This window comes from Anolis carolinensis, unplaced genomic scaffold (genome assembly GCF_035594765.1).
Source record: "Anolis carolinensis isolate JA03-04 unplaced genomic scaffold, rAnoCar3.1.pri scaffold_18, whole genome shotgun sequence".
Taxonomy (NCBI): Eukaryota; Metazoa; Chordata; class Lepidosauria; order Squamata; family Dactyloidae; genus Anolis; species Anolis carolinensis.
Window position 1 is genome coordinate 4706035 of NW_026943828.1, and position 22641 is coordinate 4728675.

Consider the following 22641-nt stretch of genomic DNA (forward strand, 5'->3'; position numbering starts at 1 on the left):
GGAATAATTGTTTTTATCCAATTGCTGCCAGTTAGAAGGCTAAGCTCCGCTCACTTGGTCTCCTAGCAACCCACTCAGCCCAGGGGACCCTTTACCTTAACTGCCAAAAGAGATCAGGCAATCCCCTACATTATCCAATTTCCATCAGGAACTGAAGACCTGGTGCTGTCGGCAGGTTTTTGAGTAATTACATTGGACTACTGCTGATTTCTGGGCCTAAATATATTGCACAAGATTTCCCTAGCCTAAAATGATACATTTTAATATACAGTAGAGTCTCACTTATCCAACGTTCTGGATTATCCAACGCATTTTTGTAGTCAATGCTTTCAATATATCGTGATATTTTGGTGCTAAATTCATAAATCCAGTAATTTCTACATAGAATTACTGTGTATTGAACTACTTTTTCTTCCAAATTTGTTGTCTAACATGATGTTTTGGTCCTTAATTTGTGAAATCATAACTTAATTTGATGTTTAATAGGCTTATCCTTAATCCCTCCTTATTATCCAACATATTCGCTTATCCAACATTCTGCCAGCCCGTTTATGTTGGATAAGTGAGACTACTGTACTGTATTTACAAATTTACCACTAAAATATCACAATGAATTTAAAACACTGACTACAAAAACATTGATTATGAAAAGGCAGACTGCGTTGGATAATCCAAAACATAAGCGAATGTTGGATAAGTGAGATTCTTCTTTAATATGAAATAATTACTGGGATAGAATAATGCAGAACAATATAATCTCTAAAACCAGGACAGTAAATAAACAGGGGAATTCCACACAGGAAACAATCAGGGCCAGCTAACACCTCCCAACAAAGTATTCCCATCATCAAAGTCTGGCAAATCCTCTGTTTTCTCAGGGCCACAGACAGTAGAAGCACATAAAATATCGCAAACAACATCACTCTGAAAACAAGGGTATTCCAGACAGGAAACAATCAGGGCCAGCTAACATCTCCCAACAAAGTATTCCCATCATCAAAGTCTGGCAAATCCTGTTTTCTCAGGGCCACAGACAGTAGAAGCACATAAAATATCGCAAACAACACCACTCTGAAAACAAGGGAATTCCAGACAGGAAAGAATCAGGGCCAGCTAACACCTCCCAACAAAAAATTCACTCAGGGAGGAAACAGCTAGGCTTTAAATCTGCAAGGCCATTATATCCTAATCATTTTTCCTAATTGCAGCATTCATACTTGCCTCCAACAGACAAAAAAAAAAAACAATCAGAAATATTGTATATTCACAACCTTTAGGAAATAATGTCCCCTGATGGCACAGCATGTTAAAGCGCTGAGCTGCTGAACTTCTGGACCGAAAGGCTGCAGGTTTGAATTGGGGGAACTGACAGAGCCCCCACTGTTAGCTCCAGCTTCTGCCAACCCAGAAGTTCGAAAACATGCAAATGTGAGTGCATCAATAGGTACTGCTCCGGCGGGAAGGTAACGCCGCTCCATGTAGTCATCCCACATGACCTTGGAGGAGTCTACGGACAACGCCGGCTCTTCGGCTTAGAAATGGAGATGAGCACCAACCCCCAGAGTCAGACACGACTGGACTTAATGTCTGGGGAAAACCTTTACCCTTGACCTTAACTACCACCAATTCCTCAATACTTTATTTCCCAGACCAGCAGACTTCGCCACAGCAACGCGTGGCCGGGCACAGCTAGTAAGAATAATAGAAATAATAATAATAATAATAATAATAATAATAATAATAATAATAATAATAATAATAATACATCACACAGTCCTAGACACTTGGGAAGTGTTCGACTTGGGATTTTGTGACACGAAATCCAGCATGTCTATCTTGTTTGCTGTGTCATAATAATAATAATAATAATAATAATAATAATAATAATAATACATCACACAGTCCTAGACATTTGGGAAGTGTTCGACTTGGGATTTTGTGACACGAAATCCAGCATGTCTATCTTGTTTGCTGTGTCATAATAATAATAATAATAATAATAATAATAATAATAATAATAATACATCACACAGTCCTAGACATTTGGGAAGTGTTCGACTTGGGATTTTGTGATACGAAATCCAGCATGTCTATCTTGTTTGCTGTGTCATAATAAAATAATAATAATAATATACATCACACAGTCCGGTCTATCTTGTTTGCTGTGTCATAATAATAATAATAATAATAATAATAATACATCACACAGTCCTAGACACTTGGGAAGTGTTCGACTTGGGATTTTGTGACACTAAATCCAGCATGTCTATCTTGTTTGCTGTGTCATAATAATAATAATAATACATCACGCAGTCCTAGACACTTGGGAAGTACAATAGAGTGATAGATAATGCTGCTATTGTGCTATGCTAATATTATAGTATACTGTATGTACATATTTATTTATTTATTAGCGACATTTCTATCCCGCTCTTCTCACCCCGAAGGAGACTCAGGGCGGTTTACAAATATATATACATACAATATATTATGTCATACGACTATATTGCAATAATATTAGTAATATTGCATGTAACATAAATATAGAATGATAATAGTGAATTATAATTATTATTACATTGTATTACATCACAATATTATTATTAATATTACATGTATATCCAAGAGTATAATATGACTATATCATTAAATTGATATCATATCATTGCTAAGCCGCTGTGAGTCCCCTTCGGGGTGAGAAGGGCGGGATAGAAATGCAGTAAACAATAAACACATAAACAAACAAGTCCAAAGGGAGGGGGAGGGGGAGGGGGGGCCTCGGCGGCCATTGAGGCCTCGTTTCTTCCGGGAGGGAGGCAGGCCCCGCCCCCTCCCCTCCCCAAAGAGAGACCCAGAGACACTCAATCCGGACAGAATATCAATATCAAGATAAATATAAACACAAACCTCTCTCTCTCTCTCTCTCTCTCTCGCTCTCTCTCTCTCTCTCTCTCTCTCTCTCCTCCTTCGCGGCTCCAGAGGAAGCGCCTCAGAAAACAATGGCGGCGAGAGAGGCTCTGCGCAGGCCCAGCCAGGAAGAAGCCCCGCCCCTCCTCCGCCCCTCGCCCTCCCATTGGCCGAGTCCGTGACGCCCCGCCTATGAGCGGACCCCTATTGGCTCCGGCCTTGACGGACGGGTGACCAGGACGAGCGAGAAGGAAGGCGGTTTCTGAGGGCAGGACGGAGGCCCCGCCCCCTGTCCGTCGGAGGGAGTGACGTCAGGGCGTGGGCGGGGCGTGGCGAGGGTTCAATCCGTCACGAAGGGGGCGGGGCTTAGCGTGCCTGCGGGCGGGAGGGCGGCCTCGGCTCCCAGGAAACCTCGGGGTCTTTTCTTCAGACTCCTTCCTCCTCCTTCGGCAGAGAGTCCCGCAGATCCCGGGGCAGATCCGGGCAAACCTTGAAGGCTGTCTGAGTGAAGCTATGGGCTTTCCCCGGACATGAAGGGCGGTCCAGCCTGACTCGGGCCCTTGGGGCTCTTCCCCGTTTCTCAGCCCAAGAGCCGGCCTTGTCCGTAGACGCCTCCGAGGTCAAGACACACGTGGCACACGCACGCCATGTCATGACCGGACCCACGACACGCACACGCAGAGGCATCTCACGTGTTTCCCCACCAAGGATGGACCTGGGACTCACTTGGCCCACAGAACCCCCGTGACCAGCAAAAAACACTGGAGGCCTTTGGGGGGAATTCCCCTTGATTGGGGGGAGTTGTAGTTCCCCTCCATCCCGAGAGCACCGTGACCCCAAACACGGAGGGATCTGGGCCCCACTTGGCACGAAGACCCGATCTGCTGGAATGGGATGCCTGCAGGGGGTGGGAGGGAAGGGTCTTCCTTCCTGGGAGTCGTAGTTCACCCACAGCCAGGGAAACGGGGACCTCCACCGATGGTGGGCCTGGACCACACGTGTCACACGTGAGGAACCCCGTGACTCACTCAACCTCCGGGAAGGGTTGGAGCAGAGGAACTCACCCAAGTGGTGGGAGTTGTAGTTCACCCTGCAGCCAGAGAGCAGGCTCAACCCCACCCGTGGTGCATCCTGAGTAAACTTGTCCAACATTACAATCTTCAAGTACCGATTGAAGTTCTGGGGGTTCACCTGGCATGGTGGGAGTTGTAGTCCACCCACAATCTTATGGATATTTGGACAATTAAAACACTGACTTTGTCAAATAACCTGGGCAACGCTGGAGTATTATTATTATACTGTCATAATATTTTATTATATTATAATTATCAAATAATCTTATATTATTTGATAATAATATAATAGTATAATAATAATAAAAATATATAATAATACTATAATGATACAAACAAGACGGAGGTCCTCCTGGTCAGTCAGAAGGCCAAAGAGGTTATAGGGTTACAGCCTGCGCTAGACGGGGTTACACTCCCCCTGAAGACACAGGTCCACAATTGGGGACTGACTCCACATGATGGAAGTTGTAGTTCACCCTGGATCAAGACACAGCACTGGGACCCCCACTGACAACAGACCTGGACCATAATTGGCACACACAACCCTCATGACCAAAGGAAAACGCTGGAGGGGTTTGTGGGGGAATTCACCTTGACGTACTGGGATTTATAGTTCACCCGCAGCCAAAGGGCACTCTGGACCCCACCAAGGATGGCCCTGAACCTGACTTAGCACACAGAACCCCCATGACCAACACAAATGCAGGAGGGCTTTGGGGGAAAGTCGCCTTGATTTATAGGAATTATAGTTCACCTACATCCAGAGAGCACTGCAAATGCAAACAACAATGGATTTGCACCAAATTTCAAATCACATCATTTATTTCGGTCATAGACCAGCACAGGACATAAAGGTCACAGTTACATACAAACTTGGTATGTTTAGTACATTTAAAATATAAAGATATTAAAGCATTAATATAAAGATATTAAAGATATAAAGATATTAAACAGGGGTGAGGAGCGGAAGGGGAAACAGGGCAAAAACATACAAGGCAGAGGTCCATCAGCCAGTTATAGAACCAAGAGAGAGGATCACTGGAGACATGGGTCACTTTTGGGACCATCATCCCCTGGCGGACTTTGTACGCACAAAACTTTGCAACATTGTCGGTTGTAGCTGAATGAGTATCCACAAGTAGCAGGGAGGTATAAAAGTCTCCTGAACGGCCTGGGTGCTTGTGTATCAAAGGTAAGATAAGCCTGGTGCGGATATCCCTGGCAAGCGTACCCGATATGGCCAATTTGGAAGACTGGTAGGCTTTGGGCGGGCCTTTGGGAGTTGTAGACACTGGGATTTATAGTTCGCCTGCATCCAGAGACACTGGGACCACCACCGACAATAGACCGGGACCAAACGTGGCACACAGAACCACCAAGACTAACTCAATATCCTGGAGGGGTTTGGGGGGAACTGACCACCGTGGTGGGAGCTGTAGTTCACCCGGCAGCTAGTGAACTCCTACTACGAAGATGCACCTAGAGAGCACATTTGCCCAGTATGACACACTTTAACCAGTGATGGAGTTTGTCTCCATTTTCCATCACGTACACCAAATTCCCAGTTTCATCATCTTGAACAAAGCTTACGTTACATTTACATTTCAACCTACTGTTGTTTATCAGGTTCTATTATATTTCCATCAGACCATATCATTAGCTGAACAGTAGTAACAAATAGACACCCCATTCCTGTTTCTTGTGTGAATGTATCACATTACCCATGATGTTAACCTACATGTACCATCTTCCATGTTTATAGCACACGTGGTCCTACCTGCGTGAGGTCTGAAGGGCAATCGTGATCTGCTTCCCGTGCTTCCCATTGTGTTATATCCATTGTTGTGCTTCCTTTATAAATCTTTGTTTCTGAGCACAATATCTTACTTGACATAAAATAAGGCATCCAGAATATCCCATTGACTACGAGAAGAGTTATTGTTATATCACAAACCATTGTCTGAACTGTGCCATGTTTTCAACTCCAGACTTAATAATTCAAGTTTCCAAATTTTACCTTCTATTTTTTAAGTTATTAACTTAAAATCTGTATGAGCCAAATCTTCCAACCTTCCCGTTTGTGTGAACGTGTTTGCATGACTTCCCAGCAAAGCAACCAGACGTAGTCTCTGAAGGGCCTCCTGGATCTCACGGACCTCACTCTTCCCTGAACACTCGGCATCCAAAGAACAGGAACCCTTTGGGTCCAGAACAAAACAAGCGGATGCCGGATCTGGACCAAACTGGGCACACAGACCCAACATGGCCAACTGTGAGGGTTTGGGGGTGGTTGACCTTGGTGTGTGGGAGTTGTAGTTCGCCCTGCATCCAGAGAGCATTCGGAAGCCCACCAATGACAGATGGGCACCAAACTTAGCACACAGAACCCCGATGACCAGCAGAAAACACTGGAGGGGTTTGCGGGATAGACAAGGCAGTGGAAAAGAAGAGACGAGGATCAAAGCAGTGAATATATGTTGTATAAAGCATAATAGGAATAAGAATGTCTGAAGGAAGACAATGGAATCCAAACCCATGCCACCAACACAGAGGAAGGAATGATGTTCAAAGGCGCTCTAGATTCTCGGTACTGTAACCAGGCCTGAAGCCAGACTGACAGAAGTAGTTAGTTTCATGTGTAGTTGCATTATATACAATTTCTGCCTTTTTTGTAATGTTGCTTTTAATCTCTCTTTTTTGATTTTTATTTTTTTTGCCATAAAGAGGGGGATTTATAAGGGACAAAACTGCTGAAACCGTCAACTTGTTTTGTTCTGAACCCAAAGGTTTCCTGTTCTTTGGCTGCCGAGTGTTCAGGGAAGAGTGAGGTCTGTGAGATCAGTGAGTAGAAAACATGACACAATTTAGATAATGGTTTGTGACACAACAACAACCCTTGTAGTAGTCAATGGGATATTCTGTATGCCTTCTTTAATGTCAAGTAAGACAATTTCCCCTTATGTCTGGAGGCTCTGTCGAACTGGCTACGTGCTAGTAGACTGAAGGTGAACCCGGCGAAGACCGAGATTCTCTGGCATGGCCGCTCGACTGGTCTGACCCACTTGCTACCCACCTTTGATGGTGCTGCCCTATCTCCTTCGCCTCCTTCGAGCCTGGGTGTCGTTTTAGATTCACAGCTGACAATGGAAGCTCAGGTCGCTGCTGCCAGCAAACAGGCCTTTTTCCATCTGCGACAAGCGAGGCAACTGGCACCCTATCTATCTGATGAGGCTCTGGCAACGGTCATCCATGCCACGGTCATGTCTAGGCTGGACTATTGCAACGCCCTGTATGTTGGCCTTCCGACGTCCACGACCCGAAAGCTCCGTATTGTTCAGAATGCGGCAGCCAGGCTACTCACAAGAACACCCATGAAATGCCACATCACACCAGTGCTGCAGCATCTGCATTGGCTTCCAACTGATTACCGTGGTCTATATAAGATGCTAGTCCTGACCTTTAAAACTCTTTACGGCCAGGGCCCATCGTCCCTTAGGGACCGTCTCTCCTTCTCCCATCATCGGAGGTCGCAACGACCATCCCAACGAGACTTACTTTATGTACCGGGTCCTAGAGAAGTGCACTTGGAAAGGACCAGACGCAGAGCTTTTTCTATTTCTGCCCCTGCCTTATGGAATGCCTTGCCGTCCCATATGAGAGCCATGCGTGAATTAGGGCCTTTGACCCTCGCACTCAAGACCTGGCTCTTTACTAGAGCTTTTAATCTATGTTAATTTTATCAATATTTGTATGTATATATTTTTATCCTTTACAATTTTATCTTGTAAATCGCCTAGAGCATCGTGGATGGAGGGCAATTAATAAATAGTTAAATGATGATGATGATATTGTGCTCAGATACAAAGATTTATAAAGGAAACACCACAATGGATATAAAACAATGGGAAGCACGGGAAGCAGATTATGTGTGCTCACCACACCTCACACAGATAGGACCACGTGTGCTATAAACATGGAAGATGTGATACATTCACACCAGATACAGGAATGGGATGACTTTGTGTTACTACTGTTCAGCTAATGTTATGGTCTGATGGAAATATAATAGAACCCGATAAACAAACATTCGGTTGAAATGTAAATGTAACATAACTTTTGTTCAAGATGATGAAACTGGGAATTTGGTGTACGTGGTGGAGAATGGAGACAGTGAAATAGACTTGAAGTTTAAAAAGTTATCCATAAATATAAGATAAGGAATTAATTGGGAAAAATTAAATATACTAGTAAAAACGAATCAGCAGGTGAAGAAACATTTGGAGAGTTATGAGGAAAGAAGTAAGAAAGGTTTTGTTAGGATCCAAGAGGTTGATGGAGAACGTCAGAGCGTGGCCGCAGAAGGAAGCAGCCCGACAGAACGTCACTGGTGTGATGAAATCAACGGATATTCACCCAAAGCGGCAGCAGCATGTTTACATCTATTGATGCACCCAGTAGTAAGGTGAGGGCTACAAGGAGTGACTGATCGATTTTCTGTATTTGAAAACAAATTGCAATACTTAGAAACGCAATTGTGAACTGTGATGTATGTTGACTCTATTGAGAGGGTTGATGGGCCAAAGGGCCTGCATTTCTATTCTATTTCTATTCTATTTCTGATTGCTTTTAATTATGCATTATTAAGGTGTCTGCTTCAACTTATTCTATTAAAGATGCAACCCGCCTTCTTCCAGAGGAGAGGCAAGTGTCCGTATGTCGCCACTATGTTTCTGGAACATCTTGTGGTTAATGTGGCTAAGCTATTTACTGGAACATAAGTGAACAACATGTTTTTCTACAAATGTTGTTTATGATAAAGGAAGCACGCTTGCAACACTCTGTACTGCTCCAAAGAAATGAGGAACTTCTTAGTTGTAAACAAGGGCATTATATATTGAGCTTCATTTCAAATGTTCTTCACGGCGGTCACCTTTGATTTGTCCATCCGTCTATACTGCAGTATAATAAAGGTACTTGTTTTAAACTCTGTTGGGCTCAGATTGGATCCATAGCGCTTTGACAAAGTTCCTGGTATTTAAATCTATGTGAGCGGTTCGCTTTTCCGCTAAATATAACTATATTAAACTGATTATATACATAGAATTGACACTGAATCAGACATGTGATACAATAAAGTAGTATTGATGTATCCAGGGCGTGTGTGTAAGAAACGGGAGTGTGTTTGTGTGGGTGCTTGTGAAGAAAGAAGAAACGGGCCTCAAAAGAAAACGGAGTTCACGCAAAGTGTGACATGGGACGGACTTGGGCGGTGAAGAGTGAGGCTTGTCAGCTCCAACGGGATGGGAGGAAGGGGCTGCCGCAGAAAGGCCGGGGGAGATGGCCTGAGGAGACGGAGCGGCCGCTGGAAGGCCGGAGCTAGCCTCTTGCCCCCCGGGGCTGGTGTGACCCACTTGGATCGGGGGGGGGGGGGAGCTGCATTCAAGGGAGTGTGAGATCCTGCCCCCTCTCCTCCTCCGGAGCCTGCTTCTTCCCCCAAAATGCCTGCGGGTTGGTCCTCTCTCTCTCCTTCCTCCAGGCTGGTGCAGGCAGAAGCTACAGAGAGTAAGGGATTTAGAGCAAATTGTCAGGCTTGTCAGCTCCAACTGTGTTGGTGTGGGTTAGTCTTCTTTGAAAGAGAGCCCAGGCACACAAGGGCTGAAGATACCATATGGCTTTAATGTTCAGAATACAAGAGTCTGCTCCACTGCCCGTGTATATAGGCCTAGCTACAGTATCATCAGGAGCCTCCGGTGGCTCAGTGTGTTAAAGCGCTGAGCTGCTGAACTTGCAGACCGAAAGGTCCCAGGTTCAAATCAGGGGAGCGGAGTGAGTGCCCGCTGTTAGCTCCAGCTTCTGCCAACCTAGCAGTTCGAAAACATGCAAATGTGAGTTTGATCAATAGGTACCGCTCCGGCGGGAAAGTAGTGGCGTTCCATGCAGTCATACCGGCCACATGACGTTGGAGGTGTCTACGGACAACGCCGGCTCTTTGGCTTAGAAATGGAGATGAGCACCAACCCCCAGAGTCGGACATGACTGGACTTAACGTTAAGGGAAACCTTTATCTTTACCGTACCATCAATCACTCTAGAGTCCCTTTCCCCCCACCTCAGGGCAATTGGGTTTTATGGCTGGTTCATGTGTCCTATCCTCCCTTTTGGCCCATGGCCATGTGCTCTCCGTCAGTGCTCTGTGTCCGGAGATGGCATGAGATGGGGATCATGGCATCAGATTCTGATGAGTTGACTTGGGTTCATTTGAGTCAAGTTGGGTTCACTTGACTTGAGTTGGGTTCCGTTGAGTTGTCCAAGATTTGAGTTGTATTCATTTGGGTTCTGTTGAGTTGAGTTGGGTTCAGTTGAGTTGTCTTGGGTTCCATTGAGTTGAGTTGGATTCTGATGAGTTGGGTTCCGATGAGTTGTCCAAGGTTTGAATTGTATCCAGTTGGGTGTAAGGCTTGTCAGCTCCAACTGTGTGGTGTGGGTTAGTCTTCTTTTAAAGAGTACGCCAAGTGACACAAGGGCTGGAGATACCTACGGCATTATTGTTCGGAATATGAGTCTGCTCTACTGCCCGTATATATAGGCTTAGCTACAGTATCAAATCACTCTGGAGTCCTGGCGCCTGGAGGTTGCCCATTCCCACCTTCCAGAGTCCCTTTTCCCCACCTCGGGGCAATTGAGTTTTATGGCTGGTTCGTATGTCCTGTCCTCCCTTTTGGCCCATGGTCATGTGCTCTGTGTCAGCGCTTTGTGTCCGGAGATGGCATGAGATGGGGATCACAACATGAAGCGAGGAACCAACAAGGCGTCTCTCACCTGGCAAGACGGAACGAGGGTCCAGTAAGGTGTATCCGAATAACAATGGTCAATAACGTGTGCAGGTGGGACCCCATAAGCCCTACAGCCTGAGATGGAGAATGTTTTGAAACCATGCCATAAGAACGGAAGGAACAGCACGTTCCCCGAAAGAAGGACTAAACTTTAGACTATCCAATGCAGGGGCCTCAAAGATCCAGCACGCTTTCCGGAACCACCGAGACCACGTCTGTCAGGAGAACGTGATCACCTCTTCCGAGCAGGGCCTGTGCATGATAATATGGATGTATGGGTCTGCGTGTGGGTGAGAGCTCTCTCGGGATGTGATTTTGATAGGATTGTGATGTGATTATCAATAAATGTTACAATGAAAGTGTTAAAACCAAATTTGGTCTCTGAGCCTCATTGATCCATCACGATTCCCTAAACACTCTGCATCCATCAAAAGAACAGGAACCCTTTTGGTTCATAACGGACCAAGAGGTGTCATCCATAAATAAGATAAGATACAATAGAATAAGTAATACTTACCCAATGCTCCCATGGAAACATTCCCACAGATGGCACCAAATTCCAAAGCTCTGGATGAGCTCACCCAGCGGTTTCATGTCCGTGTTCAATAGCATGGGGGAAGGAATCGATGCTGGGCGGGGCTTCTCCCTTTGAGACTCCTCCTCCTCTGAGGGAGACGGGAGGGAGGGGCGGGGCCTTGGCCTGGCAGGGGAAGGGAGGGGCCTCATTGGCTGAGCAAGGGGAGGGCGGGGCCTTGCCTCTGGAAGCCCCGCCCAGCACAGAGACCGTTCGAGGGCGCCCCTCCCAGCCTGGCTCTGGTGACGTCAGGAGCCCCGCCCCCTCCCTCTGCCTCTTCAGCCCGAGCGGCGGCGCTCTCCCCGCAGAGCTGAGTGGCGCGATGGGTCAAGCGGCTCAGGCACGAGGGCGGGCGTCGCGGGTTCGAGTCCCGTCTGCCGGAAGCGGGCCGCTGGGAGGAGCCCGGCTCAGCTGCCCTCCGGCCCTCCGGTGGGGCGGGGCTTCGCGTGCCTGCGGGCGGGAGGGAGGGCGGCCTCGGCTCACAGGAAACCCCGGGGTCTTTTCTTCAGACTCCCTCCTCCTTCGGCAGAGAGTTCCGCAGATCCCGGGACAGATCCGGGCAAACCTTGAAGGCTGTCTGAGTGAAGCCATGGGCTTTCCCCGGACATGAAGGGCAGTCCAGCCTGACTCGGGCACTTGGGGCTCTTCCCCGTTTCTCAGCCCAAGAGCCGGCCTTGTCCGTAGACGCCTCCGAGGTCAAGACACACGTGGCACACACACGCCATGCCATGACCAGACCCACGACACGCACACGCAGAGGCCATCTCACGTGTTTCCCCACCAAGGATGGACCTGAGACTCACTTGGCCCACAGAACCCCCGTGACCAGCAAAAAACACTGGAGGCCTTTGGGGGGAATTCCCCTTGATTTGGGGGAGTTGTAGTTCCCCTCCATCCCGAGAGCACCGTGACCCCAAACACGGAGGGATCTGGGCCCCACTTGGCACGAATACCCGATCTGCTGGAATGTGATGACTGCAGGGGATGGGAGGGAAGGTTCTTCCTTCCTGGGAGTCGTAGTCCACCCACAATCTGATGGATATTTGGACAATTAAAACACTGACTTTGTCAAATAACCTGGACAAGGCCGGGGTATTATTATTATTATTATACTATCATAATATTTTATTTTACTATATTATAATTATCAAATAATCTTATATTATTTGATAATAATATAATAGTATAATAAAAATTTATAATAATACTATAATAATCATTATAATGATATAAACTTATAATAATAAACTATATTATAGAATAATATAACAATGACAATAATATTATTACATTATTAAATTACAATAGTAATATACAATATAATATTATAATTATCTTATCCTATCCGACCTGTTGTCGATCCACTCCTTTGGGCTTCACGCAAATCTACCCTTTTCCAAAATATACCATCCTGTGCTTTGACCAAATTCAAGTTATAATCTATCTATATATATAAAAGAGTGATGGCATCAGGGCAGCGGACAAAACAACAAAACTACAGGGCCCCCAATCTCGAAATTTGACAACACAACCCATCATCCACGGCTCTAAGTTGATACAACAAAAAGAAAAGAAAAATAAAGTCCTAATTAGAGGGAGAGGAATAATTGTTTTTATCCAATTGCTGCCAGTTAGAAGTCTAAGCTCCGCCCACTTGGTCTCCTAGCAACCGACTCAGCCCAGAGGACAGGCAGAGTTAGGCTTCACTTAGGCCACTTTCACAAATTATCTAAAGCCCCAGCTTCTGCCAACCCAGAAGTTCGGAAACATGCAAATGAGAGTAGATGAACAAGTACTGCTCCGGCAAGAAGATAATGGCGCTCCATGCAGTCATGCCGGCCACATGACCTTGGAGGTGTCTATGGACAACGCCGACTCTTCAGCTTAGAAATGGAGATGAGCCCCAACCCCCAGAGTTAGACATGACTGGACTTAATGTCAGGGGAAAATCTTTACCCTGTACCTTAACTCCACCAATACCTCAATACTTTATTTCCCAGACCACCAGACTTCACCACAGCAACGCGTGGCCGGGCACAGCTAGTTATGATATAATAAGGAAGGAAGGAAGGCAGTCGCTCTCTCTCTCTCTCTCTCTCTCGTGGCTCTTGCTCCTTGTCCGTTGCCTTTTCAGCCTGTTGCCGTGTCGCCCGGTTGGGTCCACATCCCGGTGAGTCTTCTTCGCTCCTCGTGTGGGGAGGAGGGGAGGAGCAGAGGGACCTAGACCGGGGGAGGGTGTCCCTCTTGGTTCTCTTGGACCTCTCAGGGGCCTTCAATACCTTAGACCACGGTCTCCTTCTGGGATGCCTCGTGGGAATGGGACTTGGGGGCACCGTTTAGCAGTGGCTCCGGTCCTTCCTGGGGGTGTTGTTGGGGGACACCTTCTCGGCCCCGCAACCACTGTGTCGTGGAGTCCTGAGGATTCAGTCTCGATGACATGGCTTTTTTCCGGCCTGATGACCCCTTTGGCTTTGCTTTGTGGAGACAAAGGGGACTCTGTGTGGTGGTGGTTAAGGCCTCCTTACAAGAAGGCAAGAGTCCAGCCGGCTTAAAAGAAGTTGTAATTCAAAAAGAAAGCTGTTGACAAACGATCCCTGGACCCGACTCAATTGGTCAACTTCCGGCCAGTTTCCAATCTCCCCTTTTTGGGCAAAGTCATGGAACGTGTGGTGGCCTCGCAACTCCCGTTGTTCCTGGAAGACACTGAGTGTCTGGATCGGGCGCAGTCTGGCTTTAGGACGGGTCATGGAACTGAATCAGTCTTTGTCTCCTCAGTAGACGATCTAAGCAGGGAATTGGATGGGGGGAGGGTGTCCATCTTGGTTCTCCTGGGCCTCTCATCGGCCTACCATACCATGGTGTCCTTCTGGGATGCCTTGTGGGAATAGGGCTCGGAGGCAGTTTTCCTTCCTGGAAGGTCACTCTCAGAAGGCGTTGCTGGGGGACACCTGCTCGGCCCCATGGCCATTCTCTTGTGGGGTCCTGTGGGGTTCAGTCTTGTCACCCATGTTGTTGAACATCTACATGAAGCCACAGGGAGAGATCATCCGGAGTTCTGGAGTTCAACGTCATGTGCTCCCAGGTGACGTCCACCTCCGCTCCTCCTTTCCTCCTCCTGCTCAGGAGGCTGCTCAGGTCCTGAACTGGTGATTGGCAGCTCTAACGGTCTGGATGAGGGCAGATGAACTGAAACTGAATCCAGACAAGACGGAGGCACTCCTGGTCAATCAGAAGGCCAAACAGATTGTAGGGTTGCAGCCTGTGCTAGACTAGATGGCCCATGTGGTCTCTTCCAACTATACTATTCTATGATTCTACGGGGTTAAACTCCCCCTGAAGACACAGGTCCACAATTGGGGACTGACTCCACATGGTGGAAGTTGTAGTTCACCCTGGATCAAGACACAGCACTGTGACCCCCACTGACAATGGACCTGGACTGCAACTGGCACACACAATCCTCGTGACCAAAGAAAAATACTGGAGAGGTTTGTGGGGGAATTCCCCTTAATTTATAGCCGTTGTAGATACTGGGGTTTATAGTTCACCCCACAAAGGATGGCCCCGAACCTAACTTAGCACACAGAGCCCCTATGACCAACAAAAATGCAGGAGGGCTTTGGGGGAAAGTTGCCTTGATTTATAGGAATTATAGTTCACCTACATCCAGAGAGCACTGTCTATGCGAACAACAAGGGATCTGCACCAAATTTGGCACGCATATCCGATATGGCCAATTTGGAATACTGGTAGGTTTTGGGGGGACATTTCGGAGTTGTTGGTACTGGGATTTATAGTTCACCTACATCCAGAGACACTGTGACAACCACCGACAATACAGGGACCAAATTGGCACACAGAACCACCATGACTAACTTAATATACTGGAGGGGTTTTTTTGGGGGGGGGGGGGGACAGACCCACCATGGTGGGAGGGGTTTGGGGGGAACAGACCCAGCATGGTGGGAGCTGCAGTTCACCCTGCAGCCAGAGACCCCACGGACCCCTCTGATGATGCATCTAGAGAGCAGATTTGCCCAATATGACACACTTTAACCAGTGATGGAGTTTGAGGGGGTTAACCTGCCATGATGGGAGTTGTAGTTTACTCGCAACCTTATGCATTCTGTAAAACAAAATGAACTTTTTCAAATAACCCAGGCAACACTGGGTACCCAAGTGTGTGTGTGTGTATTTGTTTTCCAAGATGGCTCCCACTTCCAAAGAGAATTGCGATTCCCACACGAAATGAATTGGTGCAAACGTAGCCCAGATATCCCACATGACCATCTTAAAATACTGGAGAGGTTGTTGGGAGGGGGAATTGATCCTGGATGATGGGAATTACAGTTCAGGGAGAACTTCCAGGGAGCACTGTGAATCCCACTGAGGATGGATCGGGACCAAATCTGGCACAGACCCACCATGACCATATTTAAGTACTGCTGGTTTTGCGGGGAATTGACTTTGGATGATGGGAATAGTAGTGAAGCTGATACCTGGTGAGACTGGCTACCCGCCAAAGTTCCAGGAAGAAGTTAGGACTCACCAGCTGAAGAGAAAAGAGCAGAGAAATCCAGACTGAGAAGAAAGAGCCACGCTTGGGCCTCTTGCACTGCTTCACTATCAGGAGGCCTCCACCATAGCTGCGTGCCCACCATCACTAGGCCTCCCGCCACCACCACTAGGTCTTCAACATCACCAGGGCCTCCGCCATTGCTTTGCCTCGGCCACCACTGGGCTCCCTCCATGTCTGAGCCTCCACCAACTCCCACTGGAGTGTTGCAGCACACCAAAATACCTGGACTCTGCTCTGATGTATAAGAAACACTCAAGAACGGAAAATGGAAGGTTGGTGGACAGAAAAAGAGACTGAAAGATGGGCTTAAAGCCAGCCTGAAAACCTGTGTAATAAACACCGAGAAAGAACTGGGAAGCCCTGGCTCTTGAGCGCTTCAGCTAGAGGTCAGTTGTGACCAGCAGTGCTGTGGAATTGGAAGAGGCATGAATTTAGGGCGAAAGGGAGAAGTGTGCCAAGAGGAAGAAGGCATGCCAAACCAACCCAGACCGGGACCACCTTCCGTCTGGAATGAGATGCCCTCACTGTGGAAGAACGAACATGCGGGTCAGGAATAGGAGGGCTCCACGTGTCCACCGCGAAGACACTACACTTGAAAGGCCATCATGCTTGCACAACCAGGGATCCCCTAAGTAAGTGAAGTGAGTAAGGGCTCTTCTTCAGAAATATTTGGGTGGCTCTGGAAGCCTTGATTCACCCTTTCCTTCTTTCAGCTTCTTCCTTCCTTCCTTCCTTCCGCTTCCTTTTCTACGCAGTGTGCTTTCTTTGGAGAAGAGGGGAGGCTGAACAATCTCTACGTTTGAGACTACGGCTCTGAAGAATATACCGGTGACACCAGATCTGGGTGTAAACACTATGCATGTAACTTCTATTCTGCACGAAAAATCATACACTGTCCTGGCACCAAGCAGATCCATTCACACACACATATTCACTCACACTCCCACACTCAGCCATCTTCTCACAAAAGACTGATCCATTTCCTAGCAGAGCTAAATCAGTCCCCTGAAGAAGGAGAGGGTTTGGGGCAACCGTCAGCCAGCCACTTTCTTTCAGGATCCCAGCCACTGCCAGCTAGAAACCCTTGAGTCTGTGCTGTGCGTGTATGAGAGGATGCGACACTGAGGGGAAGCATACGAGACAAATCTTCCGCTGGCTCTAAGTAGAGCAATTCACCACTCAGGAACACTGTCTTTATTACAAACAAAGATTTATTTATTGATGGTTTCTTTAGTCCAAAAAGCGTAACTGGTTGCAAAGGTTTACTTCTTCCGTTTCATTTGTACATAATATAGATAATATCTTTCATTCTGTAACATCAACCACTTGACTGGAACTCTGTCTCAACAGTATTCCTTTTCCTCAGCTCTATCTCACTGGAAACTTAAACCTAACTGACTTCAGACATCTTCTTTCAAGCTCACCGGCTAGAGAACTTCACTAACTCACTCTTTTTGAAACATTCCCTCCTTTTTCATCCAGCTAGCTCCGCCCCTTTCGTGCTAGCTTCGAAATAGTTGCATTTCTACGTTACCATGGTGACACATAGCCAATCAGCAGTAGCCAACTCCTGCCCACCTTGACCACTGAATCAACATTACATAACATAGACAAAAATCCCCAATAAAATAGGGCTTTCCGTTACAGGGGACCTTCTCACAGCGACACCAGAGGCACTCCAAGCGGCCACCTTCTAGTCAAAGGAAATCTAGTATCATGCCAAGTTTTAACTTTGTGTTATTTTTTTTTCCGTGTCAGGAGCAGCTTGAGTCGCTTCTGGGGAGAGTGCGGATGAGCTCCCTCTATCAGCTCCAGCTCCATGCGGGGAAATGAGAGAAGCCTCCCACAAGGATGGTGAAATGCCAAAACATCCGGGCAACGTCCCCTGGGCAACGTCGTTGCAGACGGCCAATTCTCTCATTCCAGAAGCAACTCAGGTTGCTCCTGACACGAAAAAACAAAAACTTTGTGTTATTAAAATACATTATAACTGTACTCTCAATTAGTTTCTGACATGATAGATCAAATAAAATCACTGGGCTTCCACCGTTACTGAGGCTCAACCAACTCAGATGCTCCACCATCCTGTGCTTTCCAAATTTTATCTTCTATTTTTAAAGGTTATTAACTTAAAATCTGCATGAACCAAATCTTCTAACCTTCCCATTTGTGTGAACATGTTTGTACAATTTCCCAGCAAAGCGACCAGACGTGGTCTCTGAAAGCCTCATTCATCTAACAGAACTCACTCTTCCCTGAACACTTGGCATCAAAAGAATAGCAATCCTTTGGGTTCAGAACAAAACAAGCTGACGACCAAACTTGGCACACAGAACGTGGGAGTTGTAGTTCACCCTGCATCCAGAGAGCATTCGGAAGCCCACCAATGACGGATGTGGACCAAACTTAGCACACACAACCCTGATGACCAACAGAACACACTGGAAGGGTTTGCGGGATAGACAAGGCAGTGAAAAAGAATCGATGGTGATCAAAGCAGTGAATACATGTTGTATAAAGCATAATAGGAACAATAATGTCTGAAGGAAGACAATGGAATCCAAACCCATGTCATCAACACAGAGGAAGGAAATGATCTTCAATGGCGCTCTAGATTAAACATTAAACCCCATTTTGGGCTAAAACCAGGTCTACCCACCCCTCCAGTTTCAGCCGTTTTGACCCTTATAAATCCCCTTCTTTTTTGCAAATAAAAAAATAAAAAACAGATTAAAAGCAAGAATACAAAAAGGCAGAAATTGTATATAATGTTTCAACTACATGAAACTAACTACTACATGAGATACAAACTAAATCAGAAACACACACATTAATGAAACAATTACCTCCATAGACACACAACTGAACTAGAAAACAGAAAGGGATTTGTGCCTAAAGGCCTCATTCTATCTGTTAATTTTTATCTCTCATTATTCTACTCCCTTTAGATAATATAATATAACCACACTTTTGATAACACTCTTACCATTAATAAATATAACAACTGACATTTGCCCACGTTGTTCTCAGTTTTTTTGTTTTGGGTAATTTGCAGGTCTTCATGAGCCATTCTTTTTGCTTTGGACTAAAACATTCCTTCCATCTATCCGTATAGTCTCATATATATATATATATATATATATATATATATATATATATATATATATATATGTGTGTGTGTGTGTGTGTGTATGAATGACTATACGGACTATATTATATATAATATAGTCCGTATATAGTCCGTATATATGACTATATTATCTAAAGGGAGTAGAATAATATATATACACACACACACACTTTAGTATATCACAGTAACAACCCATGTTTTCATTCTAATTGATCATCCAACATTCTCAACATATAAAACTCTAGTTTCATTTAACCTTGCTTACTTCCAGAATGGAACATATTTTAGTTCAATCTTTCTACAATACACCACATGTGAGGAAATGTCCCAACTATGAGGTTGAATTTCCAAAATTTGCAAGAGTTCCTTTTGTACATTTTAAAATGACACTCTGGTGTCAATTAACACCATTCTCTCCAGAGTGTACTATGTGATGTCTATGTATAATGTTATTCCGTGAAAGGCTCTGTCCACACTCCATGCATTTCTACGGTTTCTCCCCAGTGTGAGTCCTTTGATGTTTACGTAGAGTTCCACTCCCAGTAAATCTCTGTCCACACTCCAGACATTTATAGGGTTTCTCTCCAGTGTGGGTCCTTTCATGGGAACGTAGGCCTGAACTCTGAATGAAGCTCTGTCCACACTCCAGGCATTTATAGGGTTTCTCCCCAGTGTGAGTCCTTTGATGTTGACGTAGGTTTGAACTATGAGTGAAGCTCTGTCCACACTCCAGGCAGTTATAGGGTTTCTCCCCAGTGTGAGTCCTTTGATGTTGACGTAGGTTTGAACTATGAGTGAAGCTCTGTCCACACTCCAGGCAGTTATAGGGTTTCTCCCCAGTGTGGGTCCTTTGATGTGAACGTAGAGCTGAACTCTGAGTGAAGCTCTGTCCACACTCCAGGCATTTATAGGGTTTCTCCCCAGTGTGAGTCCTTTGATGTGTACGTAGTCCTGAACTACGAGCGAAGCTCTGTCCACATTCCAGGCATTTATAGGGTTTCTCCCCAGCATGAGTCCTTTGATGTGAACGTAGTCCTGAACTACGAGTGAAGCTCTGTCCACACTCCAGGCAGTTATAGGGTTTCTCCCCAGTGTGAGTCCTTTGATGTGAACGTAGTCCTGAACTACGAGTGAAGCTCTGTCCACACTCCAGGCATTTATAGGGTTTCTCCCCAGCATGAGTCCTTTGATGTGAACGTAGTCCTGAACTACGAGCGAAGCTCTGTCCACACTCCAGGCAGTTATAGGGTTTCTCCCCAGTGTGAGTCCTTTGATGTGAACGTAGTCCTGAACTACGAGTGAAGCTCTGTCCACACTCCAGGCAGTTATAGGGTTTCTCCCCAATGTGAGTCCTTTGATGTGAACGTAGTCCTGTACTATGAGAAAAGCTCTGTCCACACTCCAGGCAGTTATAGGGTTTCTCCCCAGTGTGAGTCCTTTGATGTCTACGTAGTGCTGAACTACGAGCGAAGCTCTGTCCACACTCCAGGCAGTTATAGGGTTTCTCCCCAGTGTGAGTCCTTTGATGTGAACGTAGTCCTGAACTACGAGTGAAGCTCTGTCCACACTCCAGGCAGTTATAGGGTTTCTCCCCAATGTGAGTCCTTTGATGTGAACGTAGTCCTGTACTATGAGAAAAGCTCTGTCCACACTCCAGGCAGTTATAGGGTTTCTCCCCAGTGTGAGTCCTTTGATGTCTACGTAGTGCTGAACTATCAGCGAAGCTCTGTCCACACTCCAGGCAGTTATAGGGTTTCTCCCCAGTGTGAGTCCTTTGATGTGTATGTAAGTGTGCCTTCTGAGGAAAGCTCTGTCCACACTCCAGGCAGTTATAGGGTTTCTCCCCAATGTGAGTCCTTTGATGTCTATGTAGATTTGAATTATGAGAGAAGCTCTTTCCACATGCAATACATTTATATGCTTTCTCCTCCATGTCAACAGAGTTATGTGCTATGTACATTTAATTCCAATATGGACACTTGATTCTTGTTTTTCCCTTTCTGATTACTCACAGCACTGGGTTCAAATTACAGGAAAGTAGATTCCATCTGAACATTAAGAAGAACTTCCTGACTGTAAGAGCTGTTCAGCAGTGGAACTCTCTGCCTCAAAATGTAGTGGAGGCTCCTTTGGAATCTTTTAAACAGAGGCTAGATACTCATCTGTCCAGGGTACTTTGCACTTTTCCTGCACGGCAGAGGCCTGGACTGGGTGCCTCATGCAGTCTCTTCCGACTCTACGGTTCTACTCTAGAATCCAAAGTGAATGTAGGAATTCAGCAGGATCAGCCCCTTGAGAGGAATCCTTTTTCCTAGAGGACTGGTTTCCTGCCTGCACTTTGGTTTCCAAATGCCTTAATATCGACTAGAAGCTGGTTTGTTTCCCATCACGGCAGGGGTGGCTCCAGAGAACTCTCACGTCCTGGTCAAGAAAGAAGAAGCCAAAGGTTAGACATGAAGCCGCATACCTCTGGCTCAAGGTAAACAAAGCAAAAAGGGAAAGAAGAAAGGAAAGGTGGAAGGAAGGAAACACAGAAGGACAGGATAAGAGAAGGAAGGAATCACGGAAGGAACTGAACCCTTTCCCCCATATTAGAGGGCCACAACCATTTCATTGGGTCAGACCCAAACGTGGTTAAAGGAACAGAAGGCAGGCAGGCAGGCAGAACTCCTTCCCACATTCAAGGGTGTAACATATTCTGGATCATGGGTTTCCGTGAATTACCAGCATTATGCTAAATGCTCAAAGGAACAAGGATTTCTTTATTGATTACGTCATTATCTCCCCTGCCACAGGGACTCCCCACTCTGCTTCCTCAGCATCTCAAAGGGTCACTCCGGCCACATTTCCCAAATAAATCTTCCAAGCTAACAAGGACCTGCATTCCTAACTGGCTAATTCAAAGCCATGTTGTGGCTGACAAGGAGGAGGAGCCGGGTGCTTCTCCCTCAGCGCATCTGCCAGTGGTGAAGCATGAGCTTGCCCTCCCTCAACTGCAGCCTTGTTGCCCCAAGGAAGCTTCTGGCCCTCCCCACCCCTGTGATCCCGGCCCAAAGGAGAAGGAGGAAGAGGTGGAGAAGAGAGAGGAGGGAACAGGGCAGCCTGAGAGGGAGGGAAGGAAGGAAGGAAGAAATGCAAGACTGTAATCCGGGAAACCAGCTTGAAAGCATCTGGATAAGAATCAAGGGAACCGGGACTCAAAAAGATCTTGTCGTGGGTGTCTACTACAGACCTCCGAGTCAGGATGAAGGACTTGATGAAGCCTTCTGTCAACAGCTGACCAAACAGGCACAAAGAAGAGATATAGTAGTCATGGGCGATTTCAATTATCCCGATATCTGCTGGAAAACAAACTCAGCCAAGAGTACAAAGTCCAACAAATTCCTCACTTGCCTTGCAGATAATTTTATGGTCCAGAAGGTAGAAGAGGCAACAAGGGGATCAGCAACTCTTGATCTAATCTTAACAAATGTGGAAGACCTGATCAACACAGTTGAAGTGGTTGGATCCTTAGGGGCAAGTGACCATGTGCTCCTGCAGTTTGCA

General features: G+C 46.3%; 3 protein-coding genes across 3 annotated transcripts in view; all 3 read right to left on the minus strand.

Moving 5' to 3' along the window:
* Positions 1-22641, minus strand: part of LOC134294686 (zinc finger protein 180-like) — a 110344-nt gene that overhangs the window by 72092 nt on the left and 15611 nt on the right. The window lies entirely within an intron of this gene.
* LOC134294643 (zinc finger protein 850-like) overlaps positions 1-22641 on the minus strand; it is a 44554-nt gene that overhangs the window by 16601 nt on the left and 5312 nt on the right. The gene's annotated exons all lie outside the window — the stretch shown is intronic.
* On the minus strand, positions 17931-21593 carry LOC134294655 (zinc finger protein 420-like). The gene has a single exon (XM_062966246.1). The coding sequence runs from the start codon at positions 21053-21055 to the stop codon at positions 19583-19585; it is 1473 nt and encodes a 490-aa protein (XP_062822316.1). The 5' UTR covers positions 21056-21593; the 3' UTR covers positions 17931-19582.